This window comes from Rhinatrema bivittatum, chromosome 2, assembly GCF_901001135.1.
Source record: "Rhinatrema bivittatum chromosome 2, aRhiBiv1.1, whole genome shotgun sequence".
Classification (NCBI taxonomy): domain Eukaryota; kingdom Metazoa; phylum Chordata; class Amphibia; order Gymnophiona; family Rhinatrematidae; genus Rhinatrema; species Rhinatrema bivittatum.
The window spans coordinates 679,643,833-679,671,660 of record NC_042616.1 but is presented as its reverse complement, the minus strand read 5'-3'; the positions used below and the strand labels follow the sequence as shown (position 1 = coordinate 679,671,660).

General features: G+C 43.8%; 1 protein-coding gene across 5 annotated transcripts in view; it reads right to left on the bottom strand.

The window, feature by feature from the left end:
• Positions 1 to 27,828, bottom strand: part of ZC2HC1A (zinc finger C2HC-type containing 1A) — a 223,613-nt gene that overhangs the window by 169,447 nt on the left and 26,338 nt on the right. For all 5 annotated transcript variants that reach the window (XM_029591512.1, XM_029591511.1, XM_029591515.1 and 2 more), the window contains exon 2: positions 18,211 to 18,281. In XM_029591512.1, the coding sequence (XP_029447372.1) occupies positions 18,211 to 18,281 (71 nt within the window). The remainder of the gene's footprint in view (positions 1 to 18,210; positions 18,282 to 27,828) is intronic.

Here is a 27,828-nt window from a genome sequence, read left to right as displayed (position 1 = left end):
GCTCATGCTCAGCAATACTCCCTTCTCATGCTCAACCACGATAATCCAAGAGAAAACCCACCAGCACTGCTGTTATCCGAACATTAGGTTCTCAAGTCCCCATAGCCTTTTAGGATGGTGCCCTGGCACTAACCAAGTCATTACACCAATTCTGTCAACACAAAGAGTGTGTAGCCTGATAGGCTACTTGAGTGTCTGCATTTGCACTATGGAGTCAAGTTACTACTATACTTCAACTTGACAGACAGACCCAGCAGCTAATTCCTCCTGCTGTCTCTTTACTTTTAGGGGGAAAAAAAAAAGGCTCCCCTATGCTTATATTATGCCTTCTTGAAGTTAATTATTATTTTAGCCTCAATCACCCATTCCTAGGCAGCATTCCAGGTATCTACTACCCATTCTGTGAAAAAAATATTTCCTGATGTTTTTGCAACTACCTACTCAGCACCTTGCATTCTTACCCATTGTTCTGAAAAAGGGCTTCTCAAACCTGACCTGGTAAAACCCCACCCCCCCAGTTAGTTTTTAGGCTAACCATAGAGAATATATACAAGATAAAATTTGCATGCACTAGAGATCGAGAATTGGAGAAATGACTTACCTGATTATTTCGTTTTCCTTAGTGTAGACAGATGGACTCAGGACTAATGGGTATAGTGTGCTCCTGACAGCAGTTGGAGACTGATCAGATTTCAATCTGATGTCAGCCCTAGTACATATACCCCTGCAGGACGCCATGCTCTTCGGTATTCTCTTTGAAAAGCAGTTGTGGATATATGTGTGATTGAATAACTTGATTAACTCGGTTAACTTTGATTAACTTGTATAAACTTGGTTAACTTGAACTGGTTGATGTGGTTATAGCTGGAGACCACCAGTGCACTCAACTGAGAAACGCTGACACCCGGTAGGAATGGGTGTCCTAATTAGAGGGAAGCTTGGCTTACCCGTGTTTGTCTTGCTCTCGGGGATTGTCCCCCGAGGTTTCCATGGGTGGGATGCTGAGTCTGTCTACACTAAGGAAAACAAAATTATCAGGTAAGTAATTTCTCCATTTCCTAGCATGTAGCAGATGGACTCAGGACCAATGGGATGTACAAAAACTACTTCCGAACCGGGTGGGAGGCTGCCCGTGGCCCACTTAGTACTGCCCTTGCGAATGCTGTGTCCTCCTAAGCCTGAACATCCAGGCAATAGAACCTAGAGAAGGTATGAATGGAGGACCATGTCGCCGCCCGACAGATCTCGGCGGGTGACAGTATCTTGTTTTCTGCCCAGGTCACTGCCTGGGCTCTAGTGGAATGGGCCTTGATTTGTAGAGGTGGAGGCTTGCCTGCCTCTATGTATGCCGCCTTGATAGCTTCTTTGATCCAGTGGGCTATGGTTGCCCGTAAGGCCGCTTCCCCTTGTTTCTTCCCACTGTGAAGGACGAAGAGGTGGTCCGTCTTTCATATGGATTCCGACCCTTCCAGATATCGGAGTAGGAGTCTGCCGACGTTAAGATAGCGAAGGCGGTGAGATTCTTCCGAGTCCTTATGCTCGTCTGGCGATGGTAGCGAGATGGTTTTGTTTAGTTGGAAGTGAAAACCACTTTTGGGAGGAAGGAGGGGACCGTGTGTAGCTGTATGGATTCTGGTGTGAACCTGAGGAAGGGTTCTCGACAGGACAGTGTTTGAGGCTCGGAGATGCGACGAGCCGAGCAGACTGCCACTAAGAATACAGTCTTCAGTGTTAGTAGTCGGAGGGACAGACCCTGGGGTGGGTCTGAAGGAGGTTCCTGCTAGGAAGTCTAGGACTAGGTTGAGATTCCATAAAGGTACTGGCCACTTCAGTGATGGTCGAATCTGTTTGACCCCTTTCAGGAAACGGGAGAAGTCCGGATGAGAGGCTAGGCTACCGCCCTCCACCTTGGCTCTGTAGCAGGCCAATGCAGCCACCTGCACCTTGATGGAGTTGAGAAATAACCCCTTCTGTAAGCCGCTCTGCAGGAATTCCAGAATTGCGAGAATTTAGACTGTCCGCGGGAGGATGTCGTGGTCTTCACACCAGGTTTCGAATATTCTCCATATTAGTATGTAGGTTAGCGATGTGGAAAACCTGCATGCTCGGAGCAGAGTGTCAATCATCGCCCCCGAGTAGCCGCTTTTCTTCAGGCGTGTCCCTCTCAAGGGCCAGACCGTAAGAGAGAACAGAGTTGGGTCTTTGTGGAGGACCGGGCCTTGTTGGAGCAGATCCCTGTGAGGAGGTAGAGGGAGAGGACTCCCTATCAGTAGTCTTCAAATGTCTGCGTACCACCGGCTTCTAAGCCAGTCTGGAGCCACTAGAGGTACTGGTCCCCTGTGGTGTTCTATCTTGCAGATGATTCCGCCCAGTAGCGGCCATGGTGGGAAGGCGTATAGCAGGATTTCCTGTGGCTAGGTCTGGATGAGGGCATCGATCCCTTGGGATTGTGGTTCCCATCTGTGACTGAGGAAGTTGGAAACTTGGGTGTTTGACCAGCTTGCCACGAGGTCCATGGCTGGTGTTCCCCAGTGGTTTACTATCAACTGGAAGGCTGTGTTCGACAGCCTCCATTCCCCTGGGTCTAGACTTTCTCTGCCTAGGTAATCCGAAGTGACATTGTCTTTTCCCGCGATGTGGGTGGCTGAGATCCCTTGTAGGTTTGTTTCCGCCCACACCATTAGGGGATCTATTTCCAGGGACACCTATTGGCTTCTGGTTCCTCCCTGGTGGTTGATGTAGGCAATTGTTGTGGCATTGTCCGACATGACTGACCGATTCGCCCCAGAGTTGGCGAGTGAACCGTAGGCAGGCTAGCCTGACTGCCCGTGCTTCCAGTCGGTGGATGTTCCATCCCAGCTCTTCCTTGTCCCATTGCCCCTGGGTGGTCAATTCCTGGCAGTGGGCTCCCCACCCTTTTTGACTCGCAACCGTGGTGAGCAGGATCCAGGTCGGCGAGGATAGCTTTACTCCCTTGCTCAGGTGGTCTTCTTGTAGCCATCATCGTAGCTGGGTTCGAACTTCGTCCGGGAACTGGAGGCGAACGGAGTAATTCTGGGACATCGGATTCCATTGTGACAGTAGGGAACGTTGCAGGGGGTCGCATGTGAGCTCTTGCCCATGGGACCACTTCCAGCGTGGATGACATGAGACTGAGGACTTGGAGGTAGTCCCACACCTTGGGGCAAAGACTGATTAACAGGTTTCACAATTGGTTCATCAGCTTTGTTCTCATTGTAGGAATCAGGGTCACCTTGTCTTGTCTGGTGTCGATTGGGAGGGCTGCAGACAGCTCTTGTTCGTGTTGACCACCCACCCAAGGTTCTCCAGTAGAGTTGGCTCTGGTGGTCGCCTGATGACTTTCCTCTGAGGATTTTGCCCTGATCAGCCAATCGTCCAGATATGGGTGTACGAGGATTCCTTCTTTCCTCAGTGTCACCACCACTACAACCATGATTTTGGTGAATGTTCGGGGTGCTGTGGCTAGCCCGAAGGGTAATGCCCATAACTGGTAGTGGTGGTCCAGGATCACGAAGAGTAGGAAACGCTGATGCTCGTGGTGGATCGGAATATGCAGGTAGGCTTCTGACAGATCCAGGGATGAGAGGAATTCTCCCAGCTGTATCGCTCTTATGACAGAGCACGGGGTTTCCATGCGGAAGCGAGGGACCTTCAGTGGACTTGAGGTCCAGAATGGGTCAGAACGTACCCTCTTTCTTGGGAACAATAAAATAGATGGAACAGTGCCCAGTATTTTGTTGTTGCGTGGGTACTGGCGTTATGGCCTTTAAGGCGAGCAATTTGGTCAGCGCGGTTTCCACTGCCCTCCTCTTGGACAGGTCGTGGCAGGGATATTTCACAAATTTGTCCGGAGGAATGTTGTGGAAGTCCAGATAATATCCCTCTCGAATGATGGTTAGGACCCACTTGTCCGAAGTTCTCAACCTATCTTTGGTAGAATAGGGCAAGCCTGCCCGCTATGGCTTCTTCCAGTGGATGGGCGGGTTAATTTTCATTGCGGGTTGCGGCTGGGACCTGGGCCAGAGCCGGCTCCCCTTTTGTTGTGCTTCTTCCGAAAGGACTGGCCCCTGCCTGCGGGGCGAGATGTTTGATATGTACTTTTGTACGGTTTGAAATGCTGTGATCCCCTGTCCTTAGATGTTTGGGGTGAAGGGCGCTGGCTTCTCTTGTTCTTGTCCTCCGGTAGCTGCGGTAGTGGGGATTCACCCCATTTGTCGGCTAACTTCTCCAGTTCGCTTCCGAACAAGAGAGTTCCCTTAAAGGGCATTCTCGTGAGTCTCGTCTTGGACGTCGCGTCGGCCGACCAGCTTCGGAGCCAGAGTTGTCTTCTGGCTACCACGACGGACGAAACGCTTCTGAATGCGGTGCATACCAAGTCAGAGGAATGATACTGCTGGTTCTAGTGTGTCGACGGGCGTGGTGGCGTTCCTGGTCTTAGATAAGCAGGTGCGTGTCACCAGCAGGCAGCGATCTGTAGCGACATAGCTGAAACGTCGAATGACTGTTTGAGGATGGATTCCAGACTTCTGTTCTGGGCATCCTTGAGTGCCCCTCCTCCCTCAACTGGGATGGTAGTGCGCTTAGTGACTGTGCAGACCATGGCATTCACTTTGGGGAATGCCAGGAGATCTTTGGCCACAGGATCCAGGGGGTACATGGCTGCCAGAGTCCGTCCCCCTTTGAATGTGGCCTCGGAGAGTCCAGGTCAAATCAGCTGTTGGACAGCTTGCAGCAAAGGGAAATGGTGGGAGGCCTGACTGAGTCCCTCGAGGAGAGGGTTGGTTCCCATGCAGCACTTGTGCCTGGGATAGCGAGCTCTTTCAAGCTGTCCGCCACAAGGTGTGAAAGCTAGTCTTTGGCGAAGAACCGCCTCATGGTGCGGTAGGGTTCCGTTCCTGGAGGGATTTCTCCTTCCTCCAGGGAATCCTGATCCTCGTCAGAGGTATCAGTGTCCCCAGTGCTGGGGCTTTTGGGTAAGCGAGGCACTTCTCTGGGTTTAGAGGTTCCTGGGATGTTAGGGTCCTGTGGGGGAGGTTGTGGTTGTGCCATCGGAGGTGCCGGTTGCATGTGGACGAAGGTATGTAGGCCTTTGAAGAATTCTACCCAGGAGAAAGATAATGGGTCTAAATTGAGAGGCGCTGTGTCCCCGGGGAGGCCCGTTTGAAGGAGGCTCCCGCTGGGAGTAGCGAGGTCCGGTGTACTATCGGTGGATCCGGATCCCAGTTCCGGCTGGGGAGGACCATGGACTGGACCACTCAGGGCCTCCTCACACTGTATACACAAGGCCGCGGCCTCTTCGTGCTGCACAGCTCTAATGTGGCATGCTGGGCAGAGGCCCTGGGCCTTAAGCTTCTTGTCCGGTGGTGCCATGGTTTGTGTGCGCCACAAGAAACTCCTGTTTGTGCGTTCAAGCGTACGCCGGGAGGCTGAGATATGCATTCCTGGTGCGCCAAAGTTGTGCGTGTAGGTCAGATGCACGTGTCGCTGTGCGCACAAGGCTTACTTATGCGCTTGGTACAGTTGAGTGTGTGGCTGTGAGCCCGGCACTGCTTATGCATGCGCCGGGGTGCGCACAAGTGATTGTGGGTGCATGGCTCACCTCTGTGCACACAGAACGAATCGGCGGACAGGGCGGCGATCCAATGTAAATGGCGACGGCGACCACGCGGGCAATATGGCGATCACTTCGGAGGGTCTCCACGTGGGAGGGCCCTCGTATCGAGCCAGGGTCTAGTCTTAATAGGGCTGATCAAACCGGAAGCACTGACGCCGGCTGGCGATCTGTGCGGCTATTCGAGCCTCGGAGACTGGAGACTTTTAAGAAGTTTTCTACCTTACCTTGTCTTGGCGCTTCCCGGTCTCGTTCTGGGCGATCTCCGGCTGCGGGGGGAGAGGGAAAAATACCTTCACTGCCGTGCCCGGATTTGCACCAGCTGCCTCTCAGCCACACTCGATGCCGGGGGCTAAGTCCACGCTGGGAACCGGCTGCTGGCAGAGGATACCTCTGAGGGATCGCAGAAATCACCTCAGGAATCTCGACTGGGGGAGGGACCCGTAGGTATCACTGCAGGGGAGCGGGGCTTGTCTGTAGAAGTAAGTTTTCTCTTAGTTTTGGATTTCTTTGGTTGGAACACTAACACTGAGCAAGCGTGTATAGAGTCCCGAAGTGCTATGGAAATGGAAAATACTGATGAGCATGGCGTCCTGCAGGAGTATATGTACTAGGGCTGACATCAGATTTAAATCTGATCCGTCTCCAACTGCTATCAGGAGCACACTATACCCATTGGTCCTGAGTCCATCTGCTACACACTAGGAAAATGCAAATTTCTCACATGTATATTCATTATGGATACCCTGAAAATGCAACTGGCTGTGGTGTCACCAGAATAGGTTATAACATCTAATCACAAAACATAACAAAAAATGTTTCCCCGATTTTTCGGTTATGTGTAACCAGACCTCATATATTATAATCGGGAGAGACTTCAAACTTTTAAAATGAAGCAAATGATGGATTTTATTGGTGCAATACTAAAGAAAGAAAAAAAAAAAAGATTCAAAATGATAAGTGGCATTTATTCTATATTGAAAAAAATATTTAACCAATTAGAAGAATGTATGTGGTAAAAAAAAGTATTTACATACTAATGGGAGTTTGAAGTCTCTCCCGATATAATATATGAGGTCTGGTTACACATAACAAAAAAATTTTTCCCGATTTTTTGGTTATGTTTTGTGATTATATGTTATGAGATACATTGACCGGGCAGTTCTAGGATAGAATTACCAGGATAGGTTAGGCAAGCCCACAGAAAGAAGTTCAGTTCTTATGCATTAATGCCTTTCAGGTATTTGAATGTATCTATCATATCTCCCTTACTTTGCTTCTTCTATAGATCTTCTATACAGACTCCATACCATATAGAAAGGGCTTCTGTGGACTGCTTTCAGGCTTTCCAGATAAATTTTGAGCTACAGCCTCAAACTGGATAAAAATACTCCAAGATATGTTATATAGGTCGTTGGTTAAACCCAATATTTCTTTCTACTAGCTATGCTTCTCCCTATGCATCCTAGCATCCTTCTGGCTCTGGCCACTGCCTTGTCACACTAGATCACTATTTTGAAATCTTCAGAGATAATCACTCAGAGGTCTTGCCATCTACCACTTTCCTTAGATGTCTGCTCCCAAAATGCACAACTCTGGATTTTCAGTACTGAAACTTAGCTGCCAAATAGCTGATCACTCCTCAAGCTCTTAGATCACGTCATGTACTATCTACTCCCTCAGGCATGTCCACTTTGTCTTTTTTGTAGATGCTAAAATCTGCAACAAACTGTCTCCTAAACTCTCTGCTGTACCACTCAAAGATATTCACTTATTTATTTTTACTCTGCTTTTCGGGCATTTCAAAATAGAATATATTAAGATACTATATGTATTTCCTGACTACAGAGGCCTTACAATCTAAAATATGAATTTTAAAAGACCTATATATACTGAAGCCAGGAGACACACACAGAAGTAGGGCTGGCACAGATTTAAAAAAGTACATGCATATCTCCCAGTAGGCGCACACATTTTCTTTTTTTTTTTTTTTAAATGAAACTAGCATGTAAACATTTACGTGCACAAGCACGCGCCAGGGTCCCCTACCATGTAACTTTACTTCTGCTATAGATGGTAAGTCATGAAACAAGAAAAACTAGGCAAGTCAGCAAAGTTTTAAGGGTTGGGGCTAACAGGGAGGCTATTTAGGGGGGGGTTAGAAAGTCCTATCCTTATAAATTTTAATTTTCTTCTTCTTGATTTTCCAGTCGATAAGTTTCTTCTTGCAATGATCTCTGAAGTAGATAGTACATGGTTGATATTGCAGGTATTTCTTCAGGCTTAAATTTTAATAAATTTAAGATATAGCTCTTAAATAATTCCAATGGCGTCATTAATTTGGTTTTTGGGACGTTTAAGATTCTCAAATTTGCCCTTTTAGCCTGATTTTCATAAATCTCCATTTTATTTTCAAACATTTTTTCTGACTTAATCAAATTTATTTGCACATTCACAATTTCTTTTACTTTGACTTCCATTATTCCAAGTTGTTTCTCCATATTAATCATTTTCTCTTCTGCAGCATGGGTTTTAGGTTTCGCTTCTTGAACCATTACAGTTAATGAATTTATTGATTTCTGCATCACCAGTAATATATTTCTAATTTCTTCCAAAGAAAGTGCAAGGGTTGGAGTGGTACTAAATAGGGTTATATTATTCTCCTTCACAGTTCCTACCTCTATAAGGCCTTCTCCATTCTTTTGATGTTCCACTTAGGCAGTAGAAGCAGCATTTGTGCGCACTTGCGCACATCTATATAAAATTGTACGCATACATACGCTCATACAGTTTATTTCATACCACGCACACCTATACGTGCGTATGTTATAAAATGGCCGTGTCAATTGGTGCAGGCTAGCATATGCGAGTACTTGTGCACCTGCAAGGCTGTTTAAAAGTTACAGTCTAAGGACCTGATTCATCAAAGCATTTTCCCATAGACACAGAATGGGGAGAAATGCCTTAGTGAATCAGACCCCATATGAAGGTGAATAACTTGCCCCAGGTCCCAAGCAGCAGCAGCAAGGTTTGAACCATAGCTTCTCTGATTTGTAGCCTGTTGCTCTAATCACTAGAGTATTCTTCCAGCTGCACCATCCTTAGTCAGGGTCATCAAAGTGGGTTCTCCCCTGGGAAGACTGGAACATAGCACCAGAGACTCCAGGTCCCTACAGAGAGGTTTCCTGCTAACTTGTCTCGGTTCAGCTCTCAGCAGGTCTGCCCATCCCAACATGTGTCCATGTATTATGTCTTTCGCTGGTACTTGCTCTGAACAGTTTTGTTCCTAATTCTTCTGAAGTATTGCCGACTACCGATCAGAAAAACTAAAGTATATGTCAAAACTGATGGTGGATTTCTTGTGGTTTGTCCACTACTTTTAATCACCACCTTGTACAGACATTCTCTCTCAAATATGGAACCATTATCTAACACATTCTGTAGGACACCCAAAATAACCAAAAAATATGATATGAATCACTAATCTCAATGTCATGTAAAATAAAAAAAAAAGAGAATACTTTTGACAGTAAGAGCTGTTTGTCAATGATGAGATTTAACTCCTTATCTGCTAGCTTGCTAAGGGGCCGATGAAATACAATGGGGTAGATTTTATAAATGTACGCCCGCGCGTACTTTTGTTCACGCACCAAGCGCAAACAAAAGTACGCCAGATTTTATAAAATACGTGCGCAGCCGCGCGTATCTTATAAAATCCGGGGTTGGCGCGCGCAAGGGGGTGCACATTTGTGCACCTCGCACGTGCCGAGCCCTGTGCGCGCTGCCCGTTCCCTCCGAGGCCGCTTCGAAATCAGAGCGGCCTCAGAGGGAACTTTCCTTCGGATTCCCCCCACCTTCCCCCTCCATTCCCTTACCTAACCAACCCCCCCAGCCCTATCTACACCCCCCCTATCTTTATCATGAAAGTTACGCCTGCTCCAGGTAGGCGTAACTCACGTGTGCCGATTGGCCGCCGCGCGATTCCCCGGCCCGGGAGCGATTTCAGAGGCCTCGGCCACGCCCCTGAAACACCCCCGGGTTGGCACCATGCCCCCGGAACGCCCCGAATGTCGCGCCGCCCCCCCCCCCCCCTAGCAAAGCCCCGGGAATTACGCGCGTCCCGGGGCTTGTGTGCGGCGGCGAGCCTATGCAAAATAGGCTCGGCGCGCGCAGGGGGGGTTTTGAAAGGGTTACGCACATAACTTATGCACCTAACCCTTTTAAAATCTACCTCAGTGCGCGCACAAAGGTTTAAAAATCTACTAATCCATATAAAAGCTTACAAATAAATAAAATAAATACTCCTAAGACTATGTAAGTATGTAATAATTTTTACTGTATAGTTTCTTCAGAGTATCCCGAAGAGTGCTGAAGTCCTACACCTATAATTTATTTAAAATGTATTTAAAATTGTTTTTATACCGCTTTTTCAATAAAAAATTGAGGTCAAAGAGGTTTATATAAAATTTTACAGCTAAAACAAATTAAGAGATTCTCATGGCAACTACTGCCAAGAAGTAGAACTCTGCTTAGAGCAGAATTATTTGGGAGTCAGAGGGTACACTCCAGTATCCTCCTGCTTTCAGAGCAGTTTGAAGGATAACAGCGCAGACCATCCTTGCTTTTCATACAGATTCTCAGACCATTTCTCCGATACTCTGTGCTTTAGTGCCCAAACCTCATTGCTCAATGAAAGCTGGAAAATCAAGACCCGTCTCAGTCCTTGGGGCCTATCCATAAGTTTTATCACCAAAGGAGTCATCACCATCTCTGGCAACACCTTGCTTCTTCTAGCAGACAGCACAGGTCAGGGTCCTTGTGCTTCAAAATCAACACCAGTTCAATAGAATGGAGAAATTACTTACCTGATAATTTCGTTTTCCTTATTGTAGACCAGGGGTGGGCAATTCCAGTCCTCGAGGGCCACAAACCTGTCGAGGTTTTAGGATATCCTAATGAATATGCATGACAGATTTGCATACAACTGAGGCAGAGTGCATGCAAATCTCTCATGCATATTCATTAGGGATATCCTGAAACCAGACTGGTTTGTGGCCCTCGAGGACCGGAACTGCCCACCCCTGTTATAGACAGATGGACTCAGGACCAATGGGTATAGTGTACTCGTCATAGCAGCCTTGTGCGCCCGGCTTGAGACGGCGGACAGAGGGCGAATATGGTCAATATGGAGACGGCGACCACGCAGGCAATATGGCGACCACTTCGGAGGGTCTCCACGTGGGAGGACCCTTTAAACTAACCAGGGCCTGGCCCTGCTAGGGCGGATCAACCCGGTGGCGCAGGTCCCAGCCGGCGACCTGTGCGACTCCTCAAACCTCTGAGACCGGAGTCTATGTTTAAGATTTCTACCTTACCTTGTCTTCGGTGGTTCCCGGTTTCGTCCGGGCGGTCTCCGACTGCGGGGGGGGGGGGGGGGGAGAGGGCAAATACCTTCATTGCCGCGCTCGAGGGTGCACCTGCTGCCTCTCAGCCGTGCCCGAGATTGGGGGCTAGGTCCTCGCCACGATTCGGCTGCCGGACCAAGGCTCACCTCTGAGGGACCATGGAAATCATCTCGGGAATTCTCAACTGGGGGAGGGACCCGAGGGTATCACCGCAGGAGAGCGGGGCTCGTCTTCAGAGGTAAGTTTTCTTCGATGAACTTTGTTCTAACGCTGTGAGAGCGTGCAGATAGTCCCTAACTGCTTTGGAGACGGAAAATACTGAAAAGCTGCACTTCCTGCAGGGGTATATGTACTAGGGGCTGACATCAAATTGAAATCTGATCAGTCTCCAACTGCTATGACGAGTACACTATACCCATTGGTCCTGAGTCCATCTGCTACACGCTAGGAAACTGGATTTTCTTCTGTTCATGGTTAACAGTGATCATCCCTTTAGGATTCTGATATTCCTCAGCAATATCCTTCTGCAGATGCTGCAGCCAGCAATATTGTTCAATCTCATCCAGAAACTTATAGCAGATCTTGTGCTGATCTGTGATGGCCATCTTCTGACCTCAATCTGGGCACTTCTTAAAGTCACGGGTCTTCATTTCTGACATTATCAAAAACATTATTGAAGTGAAATTAAGAGAAAGCTATTTCTTTAAGGAAGATGGTCAAAGGGAAAAACAGAAAGGATGACAGAGTACTGTCAAAGACTGCAGAAAACATAGGCCTGAGACAGATGTCATAAAACCCTTAAAACTTAAAAAGATCAATATAAAATCCTAACTAGAATTTAGAGGAAATTTTTAAAAAGTCATTAAAGGCACAAACAAAGAAATGCAAGAATGAAGGTTAAACCTCCCCCCCCTTTCCCCACTCCCCTAACAAGAGCAACACAGAACTGGGGCAAAAAGAGAAACACCTCCAAAAGTCACTGCAGAAAATGAATAATCTGCTCACAGTGTACAGAACTGCTGCGCAAGCTCAGTAGAGCCTTAGAATGTTTCCTAGAAAGATCTGAGAGTCACATTCCAATGAGTCTTCAGAGAAATCTCCTTTCCAAGCATTTCACTATATGAAAGAGAAATATCCCATAGGAGGGCAATTTGGTGTATTCTCAATTTTATTTTAAAATCTTATATTCCACATCTCCCATGCTCTTGGCCTTCAGAACTGATTACAAATTAAAGTTCAATTACACATGTTCACAATTAACCCAAAAGGGTAGCCTGGAGAACACTGTGTAACATTATTAGGGAATTTACATAAAACCTCAGCCTTCCTCCAACAGCCAAATACTCTGGCATAAACACTAGCATTCTGGCTATATGCTCCAGAATGCCAGTAAAAAATGTGTCCCTGGTTTTAATTGGGTAGTAGCATGATGTCTGGAGCAGCAGCAGCAGCAAGCCCTGTTTGAGGCAAATGTACAGAGAAAAATAATTGGGGGAGGTAGAAAAGCTCTCTTCCCATGAGGTTACTTGGATAGATCCTGAAGGTGAAGGAAGTGATCGACAGCATGCAAAACTTTGGCATAATGGGTCCTTGATTAGATTGCCTGCCTCCTTAACTTCATCTCTCCATGATGACAGATACTACATGATGTCAGCGAGCATAAGAAAATGCCATACTGGGTCAGACCAAGGGTCCATCAAGCCCAGCATCCTGTTTCCAACAGTGGCCAATCCAGGCCATAAGAACCTGGCAAGTACCCAAAAACTAAGTCTATTCCATGTTACCATTGTTAATGGCAGTGGCTATTCTCTAAGTGAACTTAATAGCAGGTAATGGACTTCTCCTCCAAGAACTTATCCAATCCTTTTTTAAACACAGCTATACTAACTGCACTAACCACATCCTCTGGCAACAATTGTGCGTTGAGTAAAAAAGAACTTTCTCTGATTAGTTTTAAATGTGCCCCCATGTTAACTTCATGGAGTGCCCCCTAGTCTTTCTACTATCCGAAAGAGTAAATAACCGATTCACATCTACCCGTTCTAGACCTCTCATGATTTTAAACACCTCTATCATATCCCCCCCTCAGTCGTCTCTTCTCCAAGCTGAAAAGTCCTAACCTCTTTAGTCTTTCCTCATAGGGGAGTTGTTCCATTCCCCTTATCATTTTGGTAGCCCTTCTCTGTACCTTCTCCATCGCAATTATATCTTTTTTGAGATGCGGCGACCAGAATTGTACACAGTATTCAAGGTGCGGTCTCACCATGGAGCGATATAGAGGCATTATGACATTTTCCGTTTTATTCACCATGCCTTTTCTAATAATTCCCAACATTCTGTTTGCTTTTTTGACTGCCGCAGCACACTGCACTGACGGTTTCAATGTGTTATCCACTATGACACCTAGATCTCTTTCTTGGGTTGTAGCACCTAATATGGAACCCAACGTTGTGTAATTATAGCATGGGTTATTTTTCCCTATATGCATCACCTTGCACTTATCCACATTAAATTTCATCTGCCATTTGGATGCCCAATTTTCCAGTCTCACAAGGTCTTCCTGCAATTTATCACAATCTGCTTGTGATTTAACTACTCTGAACAATTTTGTGTCATCTGCAAATTTGATTATCTCACTCGTCGTATTTCTTTCCAGATCATTTATAAATATATTGAACAATAAGGGTCCCAATACAGATCCCTGAGGCACTCCACTGTCTACTCCCTTCCACTGAGAAAATTGTCCATTTAATCCTACTCTCTGTTTCCTGTCTTTATTAGCCAGTTTGCAATCCACGAAAGGACATCGCCACCTATCCCATGACTTTTTACTTTTCCTAGAAGCCTCTCATGAGGAACTTTGTCAAACGCCTTCTGAAAATCCAAGTATACTATATCTACCGGTTCACCTTTATCCACATGTTTATTAACTCCTTCAAAAACGTGAAGCAGATTTGTGAGGCAAGACTTGCCCTGGGTAAAGCCATGCTGACTTTGTTCCATTAAACCATTTTTTTCTATATGTTCTGTGATTTTGATGTTTAGAACACTTTCCACTATTTTTCCTGGCACTGAAGTCAGGCTAACCAGTCTGTAGTTTCCCGAATCGCCCCTGGAGCCCTTTTTAAATATTGGGGTTACATTTGCTATCCTCCAGTCTTCAGGTACAATGGATGATTTTAATGATAAGTTACAAATTTTTACTAATACGTCTGAAATTTCATTTTTTAGTTCCTTCAGAACTCTGGGGTGTATACCATCCAGTCCAGGTGATTTACTACTCTTCAGTTTGTCAATCAGGCCTACCACATCTTCTAGGTTCACCGTGATTTGATTCAGTCTATCTGAATCATTACCCATGAAAACCTTCTCCATTACGGGTACCTCCCCAACATCCTCTTCAGTAAATACCGAAGCAAAGAAATCATTTCATCTTTCTGCGATGACCTTATCTTCTCCAAGTGCCCCTTTAACCCCTCGATCATCTAACGGTCCAACTGACTCCCTCACAGGCTTTCCTGCAGTCCCCCTTCAGGAACTAGAAGCCCAGTCATGAAATTAACTCTGCAAGTTCCAACAGTCCTAGTAGAGACTTTCAATGCCATCTAAAAAGGTATTAAAGGGCAAAAAGATCAACTGTTTCTGACACTCTTTCCTAGTGAACACTGCTCTTAGCCTGTCTTATCAATGTCTTACATTTAACTTGCCAACGTTTATGCTTTATCCTATTTCCTTCTGTTGGATCCTTCTTCCAATTTTTGAATGAAGATCTTTTGGCTAAAATAGCTTCTTTCACCTCCCCTTTTAAACATGCCGGTAATCGTTTTGCCTTCTTTCCACCTTTCTTAATGTGTGGAATACATCTAGACTGTGCTTCTAGAATGTTTTTGTTTTTTTTTAAACAATGACCACACCTCTTGGACATTTTTTTTTACTTTCGTAGCTGCTCCTTTCAGTTTTTTTCTAACAATTTTTCTCATTTTATCAAAGTTTCCCTTTTGAAAGTTTAGCACGAGAGCCTTGGATTTGCACTCTGTTCCTCTTCCAGTTATTAAATCAAATTTGATCATATTATGATCACTATTGCCAAGCGGCCCCACCACCGTTACCTCTCTCACCAAGTCCTGTGCTCCACTGAGAATTAGATCTAAAACTGCTCCCTCTCTCGTTGGCTCCTGAACCAATTGCTCCATACAGCTATCATTTATTCCATCCAGGAACATTATCTCTCTAGCGTGTCCCGATGATACATTTACTATAGAATAATGGGGGAGTTGCACCATACTGTAATAGGGTGAATCCCCCATTCAATATTTTAAATCTGTCTTCCTTGAACTTGGTAGAGAAGTGAAGGGAGATTCCCACGCTCTCTGCATCAGGAAGTCAAGAACTGAATGTGCAGGAAGTGCTGTAGGCTGCGACGGGGTATCAAACATTAAGATACCCATCATTTCCTGTCTGGGATCAGGAATCTTTTTAGTTTGTATAGTGAGCCATTGACCCACCTTCTCTAAAAAATTGCGAGTAGTTAAGGTCGTCTGGTGGTGATACCGGCTCTGGCGGGATCTCCGCTGCATTGGACGGGTAACCTGTAGAGGTGTCAGACGAGATTGCTTGAGGAGGAGAATGCTCCCTTGGAGGAGAAGGAATGCGAGGCTGGTGCTTGGGCGTAGGATCTGGAGTTCGGGGCCTTTGAGGAGGTAATGGAGCCTCAGAAGGCTTGTTCACTGGTGGTTGATTTTGTTTGTTCTACTGATTTTAGGAATTGAGATAAAATCAGTGATATCTGAGAAATTGCATGGGAAGCCATCCCTGATGAAGGGGGTAGTCCTAGTTGTATCGGTCTACCTGCTGGGGGAAGTGCTGCCAGTAGTATGTCCGAATCTGATGTTCTGGGCTTGATTATGTCCACCCATGGCTGATCTACCTTTTCATACAGAGGGTCCTGAAGGCTTGAACCCGTGCATCGTCTGGATGCCATGGAAAGACCTGAAAATACTTCTGACGAGGATGAAGGTGTATCAGAGTGACGTGGGGGAAGATGGATCCTCCTCTGACTCTACATTTATTAAGGGAGAAGGCTCCCTGGGCCTCTTGAGACCGGAGGTGTGTTTTTTGAACGGTCTGGTAGCAGGCTGCGTCTGCGTATGACTGGGAACTGGTCCCATGGAAGGCTGCGTCGGCAGCGTCGATACAGCAGTCTGTGTGTCTGTTTGCTTCGACTGTGGATGCAGTGTCTGTGATGGTGCGTTGATGGGAATGAAATCCAGTTCACTGTGCTCCTTGCGGTCGCCCTTAGAGAGACATCGATGTGTCTGTGTTTTCCTCATGCGTCAGCATCGCCATGCTTCAATGCTTTCAACGCAGGTTTGTACTTCGATGCGGCCGGCACATCTGCGCCGCCATGCATCAATTTTGGACGGGCTTTTTTTGGCGCCAAATCCACGGGTCCAGGGGCGTCTGCTGAAGCCGCCCGACGGTGGGAGGGGGATTTTGACAGTCTATGAGAGCCCAGGGAGGATTTTGCAGAAGCCTCTCATGGGGCATAAGATCCCGATGTTGCCCAAAGCTGTTCAATCCTGGCAGCCCTTTGCCTCTGGGGACATGCATCCCCAGTCCAGACAGTCAGCCTGGTCATGGTTTGGACCTAGGCATAGGTAGCATAACTGATGCCTGTCCGTGACAGATATTTTTCCACAGTGGCAGAATTTAAAGCCTGGTGGACGAGGCATAATGAAGTTTTCTGCCAATCCTGAGGTGACTGATTTTTTTTTTTTGTGAAGTAACAACTTTCTCACAGAGAGAAGAGAGCTCCGGATGTTCTCCGTCGCACGGAAAAAATTGGACTGAGGAGACTTGGAGGAACGAGGGAGGATACAGGAAGGATCATCTCACAAAAAGACTTTGGTGATCTTTGAGAGCTCCGCCACCTAGTGGCACAAAGGACATACCCAGACAGCATGGCTAATTCATGCTGTTTATCTCAGGAAGAGAGAATATACTAGGGCCCAGCACTTGTTATTGAACACAAAAATAAACTTAACTGCAAGGCAGAAAAATGTTCTTTTCAAGACTAATAATGAACAAAAAGAAAGTAAGCTAACAGAGATCCAAATTGCAATAGTTTTCTCTGACAAGATAAAGAGCACATAATACATCCAACAAGAACTGTAGACAAAGGACCGAGGGAACTCATGTAGTGGTGGCAGGGTGAGAAGTTTTCTGGACTTTTCTAAAGCTTTATAGTCTATAGTGGATTTTGTGATGATGTGAATCATTTGTGTAGCTGACTCCTCCTGCTTATCTACTGAGAAATAAAAAACAAATCCAGTAGACATAGATAAGGAAGGAGGAAGAGATATATATGAAGCAAAAATAAGAAGTAATGACATGGAGGGTAAAGATGAAGAAAGCGTACAATTTTGAGGAGAGTGACAGGTAGTCTGAAAAGAGGATAGACTGCAGAATAGATACACATGGAAGAAATCAAGAGTAAATGCAGGGAATAGGACAGAGAAAGAATCCATGGACAGAGAACAGATACCTGAGGAAGAAGGAGCATGATGTGAGGTACCAGAGTTTGTAGGAAGAAGCATGATGTGAGGATATTAATGGCTTTCTGGAATATTCTAAAATTTCTTTCATATAAAATTCTCATTCATGTCATCACCTTAAAAAGCATGCAGAGATGGCTTCATGAACTATCATGAAGTAAAAAATGTTTTTGGCAGAATGATTAAAATTATTTTGCTACCACAAAGTTTATTACCCAGCTATCATCCTGCCTCTTATGAATGCTGCGGTGAATTAGAAACTAATGTTGATGGCATCAAAAAATGGTACATTTAAAAAAAAATGTAATTCTATCAAAAAGTGTTCTATTTATCTATAGCTAATAGTTAGTCTGTTTTCAGTAATTCTGAACTTCAAAGACAGAAAAAAATGAAATGCAATATTACACTTGTTTCAGTGACTTGTACAGTAGATACTTGACCCTTTCTCCAGGTCAAAACTAGAATAAAATTACACATCATGCAGGCAACAGCAAGAAGTCTGCTAATGAAGCTAAAGAAAAACATAGCATCTTTGAAAAATATTCAAATACATATCCAGTTTAAGTATTATTAACGAAAGACAATTCTAGCAATTCAGTGTGAGATCACTTTTACTTACCAAAGTGGCTGGGAAGAAAGTCCTTCCACATATTCTGCAGGGTAATAGTTGCTCCTGCACTGATCTGTTTTCTTAATTAAAAAAAAAAAAAATAAAAAAAGTTTTGCAAATGAAATACATATTGAAGATTGCAGTAGGTAAATTTGTTTCACTTTGGAAATTTAGGGTTAGATTTCAGTTTCAAAGTAGGACAAACAAGAACAAAATCTTGACAAGCTGGTTTGCTCACTTTTGAATTGGCTCAATTTTTACCTAAAGAATTAAACTCTACTATAAAACTATGCAAGCAGCTAGCAAAAACATGCAAAGCATGGAGAGGCTTTTGTCCAAGTCTTGTATTTAGCACCTTTCAACAAATGTCCCATAGAGCTTTACAAAACAGCAGCTATCTGCATGATTTTTCTCTCTTCCTGAAAGTGCAGGAAAATAAATCCTTGGGTAAAAAAGATTTATTTACAAAAATTATGTACTATTTAAAAACTGTGCAAGCAAACTTACAAGATTTTGTACATTTTGCCTTAACTTTAGCCAACAATAATCTATTCCTAAATAATTTAAAAAATAAATAGGAAAAGTTTTCAAAAGGTAAAGGATATTAATAGATATTATACAGCTAAACACTAGAGAAAAGAGCTAATCAAATAATTTAAAAAAACTATTGTCATACATGGCCTTTCCTTGGATTTCCACTGAAGAAAGCTATAAACAAATTAAAAGAAAGTTGGACTTGATGGGTCTTGTCTTAAACATGCAACGCAAAAATAAATAAGGATCACATTTCACAAGACCTATCTAATCTTCTCAATGCACCTCCTGTATTTTAAGTCTTAGCTGATCTCTGGCTCTCTCCCCTTATTTTCAACTAAGAACCTCTGTGCTTATTCTATACTTTCTTCAATTCTGTACATATTTTTTGACTTCAGCACTTACACCGGGAGGCTGTTCTACCTTTTCTATTGTTACTTTGAGTCTACCTTTTTTTAGCCTCTTACCATGATCTCTAAAATGTCCTTTCTGCACTGTCAAAATACTTACTTAAATACAAGTATACCACTTGCCCTAATCTAATTATTTGTACCACCAATAAAAAGTTGATCAGATCTTTGGCTGAAAAATCCATACTACCTTGGATCCTAAACCCTGCTGGGTTCAAGGTACATTTTCTGTAGTAGACTCCATTTATTTACCCAACACTGATGTCAAATTAACCTCACCCCATTTCCACCTTTATTAAAGCCAGCTTCCTAACTTCTCCAGTACTCTGGAAACATTCTTGTTGCCAAACTGTATTTAAACAGAACTGTTGGTAGAGCTGCCAAAATCTCTCTGAACTCCCTTAATTTCCTAGAATGTGGGTTCTTAGCTTACTGCCATTACCACTATTAGTTTTGCTACTTCCATGCAATCTCTCTCTTCTATAAACTGAGAAAAAAAAAAACCCTCTCTCCAATATGTACTCTTGCCAAGAATCAGTGAGCCTTATCCAATTCTTTTTTGCTGAATATGGAAGAAAATATATTATTTATTTACTTGCTTGCTTTTTTATACCGAAATTTAGCTAGATGCCTTCACTCCGGTTTACAGATACAACTTAATACATTATGGTAACTAGGGAACAGAACATGGTATAACAGAGAACAGATTGGATAACGTTTAACAGCTTAACTTAAATATCTGTAAATTAAAAACATTATGGTTTTAACTGATAAAATCCTAGGAGACGGTGTTTAAGTCATATATTGATCAGCGAGATGAGTATATGGGAACTATTTTTAGAAAGCTTATGGGAAAATATAGTAACATTCTTGTCCGTGTTCTATAGACTAACTGATTTCATAACATAGTCTTGGTATTGTTCTATCATAACCGGGGGCGGTTATGCAATATCTATGCGATATTTGGTTAGCCAATACCATCTTTGAAAGTTTGAGTGTAGATCCATGTTTTGATGTTGTTTTGTGAGCTCAGGTAATCAGGGAGTGAGTTCCATAATTTTGGTCCTGCAATTGAAATAGCTCTGTTTCTTGTGTTTGATAGTTTAGCTAGTGGAAGTGGTGGTAATACTAGTTGTATTTTACTTGCGTTTCTTGTCATGCGCTGTGATCTGTGTATCTGTATGATGTTGTTGAGGGCGGTGTTATCTGCCTTGTATATTGCATTGTGTAGGATTGTCAGGATTTTAAATTCAATTATTTTCTCAATCGGTAGCCAATGTAGACTGTTGAGGACTGGGGTGATGTGGTCTGAACTTTTTTTGCCGGTTAGGACTCTAGCTGCAGCGTTCTGTAGCAATTGTAGCGGTTTTAAGGTCGTCTTTGGGAGTCCTATCAAAAGAGAGCTGCAGTAGTGCTACCCTCCACCCTATATGGAAGATGGTGCACTCAAATAAGAGTGTAATTTGTTAATTTATTTATTTATTTATTTAAGGTTTTTTTATACCGGCATTCATGAACTCGTTCACATCATGTCGGTTTACAGAAAACAGGGGTGCGAAGAATACAACCAAAAAACATAATAAAACGTGATGAAAAGAAGCAGTTACAATTGACAAGGGCTAATGAACTGGGATTGTAAGAAATAAAGAGAGATAGAGGGGGTTAATTATATACAAATGTACAATATAAATATGGAGTCCAATATATACAGCTTCTGAGCAGAGAAATTAATTAATAATAATAATAATTAATAGTTAATTATTAATTAATAATAATTATTAATAATTAATCATTAATAATAATGATTAATAGTTAATAATAATTAACAGTTAATGGACCCTCCATTGTGCCAAGCACAGAATTTATAAATTAATTACTCCAAAATATGGTCAATCAGAGTTTGTTTTAATCAGAACAAGGACTCATTCAGTTTGACTAATGTTAGAGGATTATTGAGGGATTTTATCAACTGCAATGCAACTGATTGATAAAACGATAATTTAAGTGAGTTAGAAAGTTAAGAGGCAGTTTTTAAAGCAGCACTACAACTTTTCAGCAGATTTAATTCAGAGCAACCACAACTATCTACCCAAACTACAGGTAACTTTAGACCTCTTTATTAAAATTAAAGTTTGCTCTCTTTCCACTTCAGCATGGGCAGCTGAAGGAAAGGGATAGTTTCTTTCTGTGAAAGCACCTGTGTTCTTGAGTGTGCTGGTCAGGAGGCTCAGCAGCTAGGCACAGGCATCTGGATAAGTGTCTCTTCATCCCATCAGGCTGAGGTACAGGCAGACTTCTTCTGGTTCCTTGGGGATGTGGTCTGTTGATCGGGGAGAGCTCTTAGATGGCTTCTTCTTCCAGGTGGCAAGAACCCCCTTTGTAGCAGCTAATCTGCATGATGCATACACAGCGAATGCATTTGAATGAAGGCCAAGCACAGCTACTCTGATTGGGAGTTTCACACTCTTAATAAAAGTGAAGGGTTTATGTTAGCATAGCAATGTGCATAGTCTCAAAATGCCAACAGAGATAAGCATCCTCCAGTTAAAGCCCTTTGTTTCAGAAGGGCTAATAGTAGACTAACTGGTGCCCTTGCCAGGATATGTTTTACAACCTATGCATTCCTCAGTCTCAGCACAAACAGAAGAAAGCTGTAAGGAAAATGTTGCTGCTAATACCAGATTGTGCAACAAAGACATTGGCTGCTCGCGCCGGGGACACGCTGGCCTGATCAACCAGCCTATGCCCAAGGGAGAGATAAGTCAGGCTTTGTGGTAGCAACTGTTGGCGACAGCACAGGGATAGCAACTGTTATCGACTGCTGGAAACTGTTGGCAATGACATAGTGATCAGCAACTTTCCTGACGCGTATAAAAGCAGAGGGGTGGAACGGCGAGACAGGAGTCTTTTGGAGCGCCTTCGTAGACGTATGAAGTGCTGCAGATTCCCCTTCTTCACCTAATCAATTGACCAGACTTCTCGCACAGACAGGCTAATGTATGAGGGGTGAGGAAACCTGAATATAGAAACATAGAAACATAGAAATGACGGCAGAAGAAGACCAAACGGCCCATCTAGTCTGCCCAGCAAGCTTCACACATTTTTTCTCTCATACTTATCTGTTTCTCTTAGCTCTTGGTTCTATTTCCCTTCCACCCCCACCCCCACCCCCACCATTAATGTAGAGAGCAGTGATGGAGCTGCATCCAAGTGAAATATCTAGCTTGATTAGTTAGGGGTAGTAGGGGTAGTAACCACCGCAATAAGCAAGCTACACCCCATGCCTACCCGTTCTACCCAGACTGTTATACAGCCCTTATTGGTTGTTTTTCTTCTCCCCTGCCGTTGAAGCAGGGAGCTATGCTGGATATGCGTGAAGTATCAGTTTTTTTTCTCCCCTGCCGTTGAAGCAGAGAGCTATGCTGGATATGCGTGAAGTATCAGTTTTTCTTCTCTCCTGCCGTTGAAGCAGAGAGTTATGCTGGATATGCGTGAGGTATCAGTTTTTCTTCTCCCCTGCCATTGAAGCGGAGAGCTATGCTGGATATGCGTGAAGTATCAGTTTTTTTTCTCCCCTGCCGTTGAAGCAGAGAGCTATGCTGGATATGCATGAAGTATCAGTTTTTCTTCTCCCCTGCCATTGAAGCAGAGAGCAATGCTGGATATGCGTGAAGTATCAGTTTTTCTTCTCCCATGCCGTTGAAGCAGAGAGCCATGCTGGATATGCATCGAAAGTGAAGTATCAGGCACATTTGGTTTGGGGTAGTAACCGCCGTAACAAGCCAGCTACTCCCCGCTTTGTGAGTGCGAACCCTTTTTTCTTCTCCCCTGCTGTTGAAGCAGAGAGCTCTGCTGGATGTGTGAAGTATCAGTTTTTCTTCTCCCCTGCCATGGATAGAACTGTAAGCTTTGAACCATGACGTCATGCAAATAAATGATATCATAGAGAGTGTGTGGCAGTGCTTTTATTCTTGCTCCACACAAATGCCCATCATGCTTCGCGGTCAGTCTTTCATTTTCTTTGGTTCAGAGAGAATGAGCTCCTTTAAAATATACTTAGAAAATACTGGTATAAATTAAACCTACAACCCCTGCCATGACACACACTCAGGTAGTTACAGGCCAGGGTAAGTACTCCACAAACCACAATCCTACTCCTTGTAAGTAAAAAAAGAAGACATCACCAGTCATGTCATTCTCACTCCAAAAAATCTACAACACATAGAACATTACAAATGGAACAAATCCCTTTCTGCAAATTAGACTACTAAACACCTGATCCATCCATATAAAAAAAAAACAAAAAAACCCTGCACCTTCTCCACAACTTACAATAGGGTTGACCTGCTCCAAACCTCAAGGCCAAAAATAGGCCTGGTTTTCAGGATATACATCAAGAATAAGCATGAGACATTTGTATACAATGGAGGCAATGCTTGCAAATCTCTCATGTACATTCACTGTAGATAGCTTGAAAACTAGAGTTGTTGTGGCTCTTAAGAACTGGAGTTAGCCTCCCATGACTTACAATCTGACAACGCTGCAGACATTGTATGCCTAACCAAAACAGACAATATACAGCCAGACCCCAGTTCCTACAAATATGCCAACCTGGTTGCAATAATTGTCAGAATCACCTGGCATGTCCCTCTTCAAGAATATCAATGCAATTGAATCTTTATTTCTACAAGCTACAGGAAAATGAGGAATCTGCCTAGTCTCCTGCTGCCATCAGGCACAGCTAAAGCCCTTCAAAATCGTCTTTCACTCATCTAAAAAATAATCCTAGAACACCAGAGAACACTGATGCTCAGTGACTTCAATATTCAAGCATATGAACCTGACATAGGTGACTTGCTGATCACTATCAAAACACTAGGCCTATCCCAACTTATCAATCCACAAAGCAGGCCACACATTGGAAATGCTACTCATGCCATACCACCTACAACTGTCAATCAAGAAACTACAAAATCTCAAAACTCTCATGGACTGACCATCCCATGATAAAATTAAAACTGCAACCGCAGAACCTCCCCTCCTTCAAGGTCCCACACGTCAAACTCATGCTTCAAGTCAGATCAACTGCACACCACCCCAGAGGCCTTCTGCTGCCCTCCAGAAGCAAACCCACCACCACTCCCACCTCTGGTTGAAAGTTGGAATAGGGAGTTTAGCACAACCATCAATTAAACTGACCCAATGAAGACCTGCTGTTGCGTCTGGTCTCAGACGGCTTCGACCTCTGTGCCTCACCTTTCTTTCTTCTCTCTCCTCAAGCCTTGGGAAGATGGCTGCTGCCGCGTCTTCATGCCGCTCTCTCCGGCGTCCCCGGAACGGCAATGGCAACGGTATTCGCCATGTTTCTCCTGAGGGCCTCCTAGGGTGCATGCGCGCAAGCCACCCACGTCTTTATCCACGTCATGGCGGGAATCTCGGGGGCGGCCCCCTCGAGTGACATCACGCCATTAGGGTATTCAGCCTGCCCTTTGTTTGCTAACAAACTGAGTTAGCAGGGATTGGATCACCTCCGGTCTAAGCTACTCTGCCGCTAGAAGCCCTCTCTGCCCTCCGGGGCCATTCATCTCTAACCTGGGTACCCGCTCCTTGGGGGCCCTTATGCTTTCTTTCAGGTACCTATCTGGGATACCGGGTACTCGCTCCTTGAGGACCTGCTCTCCCTGTCTTGGTGCCTACAATTCAACTACTTCTGCCTGCCAGATCTCCATCACTACAGCTATCTACTTCAGTGAGTAATCTAACCTTGTCAGTCTGTCTCACCTACAGCTCAGCGATGGGAGCCTGCATCCGGGACTTCCTCTTCTACCTCGCGCTGCCTACCACCTATTAAGTGTGGGACTGGTCTCCTCTGCCGAGGACTCCTGGACTCCTTCTACTGGGTTATCGCACTGCTGCCACCTCCTGGGCAGCATCACCAAGCTGTATAATAAATACAAATCTTCTGTATCTGCGTGTATAGAGTCTAGCCTAGTACTGCGGTTCCTCCCGGGGTTCCTCCCCGTGGGAGTGGCCACTGCCGCAGTACCCAAGAATCCACTCCAACACCTCAAACACCTGCCACATCAGGAAACCAACACCCCTTGGTTCACTCCAGAATTAACTATAAAACAAACTGGGTGAAGATTTAAGCAAAACTGGCGGATATCAGGCTTACTGGCCAACAGAGATAACTACAAAATACATCAAACAAGTCTATCACAGAGCCATGGCTGGATGCTAAAGAGGCGTTCTATACCAATTCAATCAACCAAGCAAAGGCCATAGAACTATTCTGGGAAACTTATAATTATAAGGTGGCTTGTATGGCCAGCAGTTACTACCAAACGTTTGCTGGGCACACTGGATGGATCATTTGGTCCTTTTCTGATGTCATTTCTATGTTCCTATATTTCACTCTATTGCCATCGCTATCTGCTGAGGCGCACCTTTACCGCATGCATGAAGGGATTTAGGATTTTATTTATATTTATATTCCGCTTTTTGCACTTTTTTTCAGCGGTTCAAAGCAGATTACATTCAGGTACTGGAGGTATTTCCCTATCCTCAGAGGGCTTACAATCTAAATTTGTACGTGAGGCAATGGAAGGGTAAAGTGACTTGCCCAAGGTCACAAGGAGCGACAGTGGGACTTGAAGGGGATCATGAGAAACAGAATTGATACTTCACAAAGCTTAACACTTGAATTTTTTTGGATCTTCTACACTATGCATCTCCAGACAGTCTATGATGGATATTCCTGTCATGACTGGACATGACTGTTACGGCCCTTTATCTCCCAGATGCTTCCAGATTACTCGATAATCAAGGTCAGCTTTTCTCTCAATTCCTATTCAACCAGTCAAATTAGTTAGTTACTTTAGCAACTACTACTATCTTCTTTATGCTCATTAATGCACAATCAATTACTAAAAAAGCATGCGTCATCAACAGCCTTCTACAAAATTCTAGTCCAGACTGTATAATGCCTGAGACATGGGCTACAGACTGCGATATCTCTACAATAAATCAATGCTGCCCTAATGTTTACACTTATGCTTCTCAACCATATCATTATAGACCTATCTCCATTCAACCACTGTTTGAATCTATGATCTTCTCAAAAGCATTCAATATTTGCCTCATGTATTGTCCACCAGGTTTATTATACCATAACAGTTCACCATTTTTTGAGCTCCTAAGAATCCACTACTTTTATTCTGACCAACACAATCCCTTTAGGAGACTTTAATATGCATATAGATCAAATTTTGTTATCTGTACCATGCAAAGACTTTTTGGATATATCAGTTGCTTGCAGCTATGATCAAATTATCAATTCATCGACCTATAGATTCTGCTCATACACTAGACTTGATTTTCATAAAATCATTTTCTCGCTTAATTTTTAAAATTTATTATACCTGTTCCTTGATCAGATAACTTCCTAATCTCTACTTCTATACAGTTTAAAGTGATTTCTCACCACTCTCAACTTGAAGACTGTAAAATTTTCAGGCACCCGCACTTTGAGATCCAAACAATAAATGAATTGAACCCATTCATGTTCACTTTTCCTACAGATTATACTTATAGTATGGTAGAACTGCACTCTGTTATCAGCTTCAAGAAAGGCAGAACCATATTCTGCCACCAGCTTCAAGGAAAGTATCCTGAACTTATCTTTGTCTCAAATGAAATCGCTATTAAAGCGAAATGAGTAAAGGAATTTAACACTATGCTTTGGATAAATATCAAATAATTTTAGTAAAAGCAAAAAATACAAAAAAGAATTTGGTACCAGTGATGGTAAGACCGATGATTAAAGATGATCCCATAAGCAGCTGAAGCACGGAGCAGATTAGCCCCAAATACCGCGGGATGTTATGAAGGTCTATAACACAACTACACCTGGCATATTTGGCGATGGGATACTGTGTTGAATAATGGCAATTTTGTAAAAGTTAATCTAATCGTTGATGTGGTGCTCTATTATACATAGATATATGGAACACCCATATTAGATCAGCCCTCTATCAACTAGCACTTCTCCGCCCAAAAGCATCAGACACCTTAGAAATGCCCCCTAGTGTACACAGGCCTTAGCTGAACTCAAGTAAAACCTGCATCGAGCTGAAACCAGATGGTGCTAGGTCAAGTCCTGAGAATATCTGCAACAATTACCGAACAATACTAGATCACTATAGATCCTCTCAACGAAAAACACACAACTTCTGAATAAAACAAATCTAAACATCAATTAACAATCCCAATAAGCTATCTAATGTGGTCAAATGCCTTACCTGACATCCCTCAGCCTCTGCTACCTACCCTTCAGCATACATCAACACAGCGCTGTGTGAATCTTTCGCAAAACACTGTCAGAAAATAAATCTTTGTGACAAGTTCCCTCCTTACATTGTACCTCTGATTCTCAACTCCCTCTCTGATTAGAATATGAATACATTTCACAACCTGAGATAAAGAATTTCATCACTGAGCTCAAACTGCCTACTAAATCCATGTTTTAAAGGCTTATTGAAAGTAATTTCTTGTGAATACTGTACATATCACAGGCATCGATTGTCAACTCATCTGTCTCCTCTAAAACCCTCCTCTCAGCACTCAAGACAGCATCTATATGTTCAATCCTCAAAAAAAACCCTGCTAATCCAACAGATTTTCT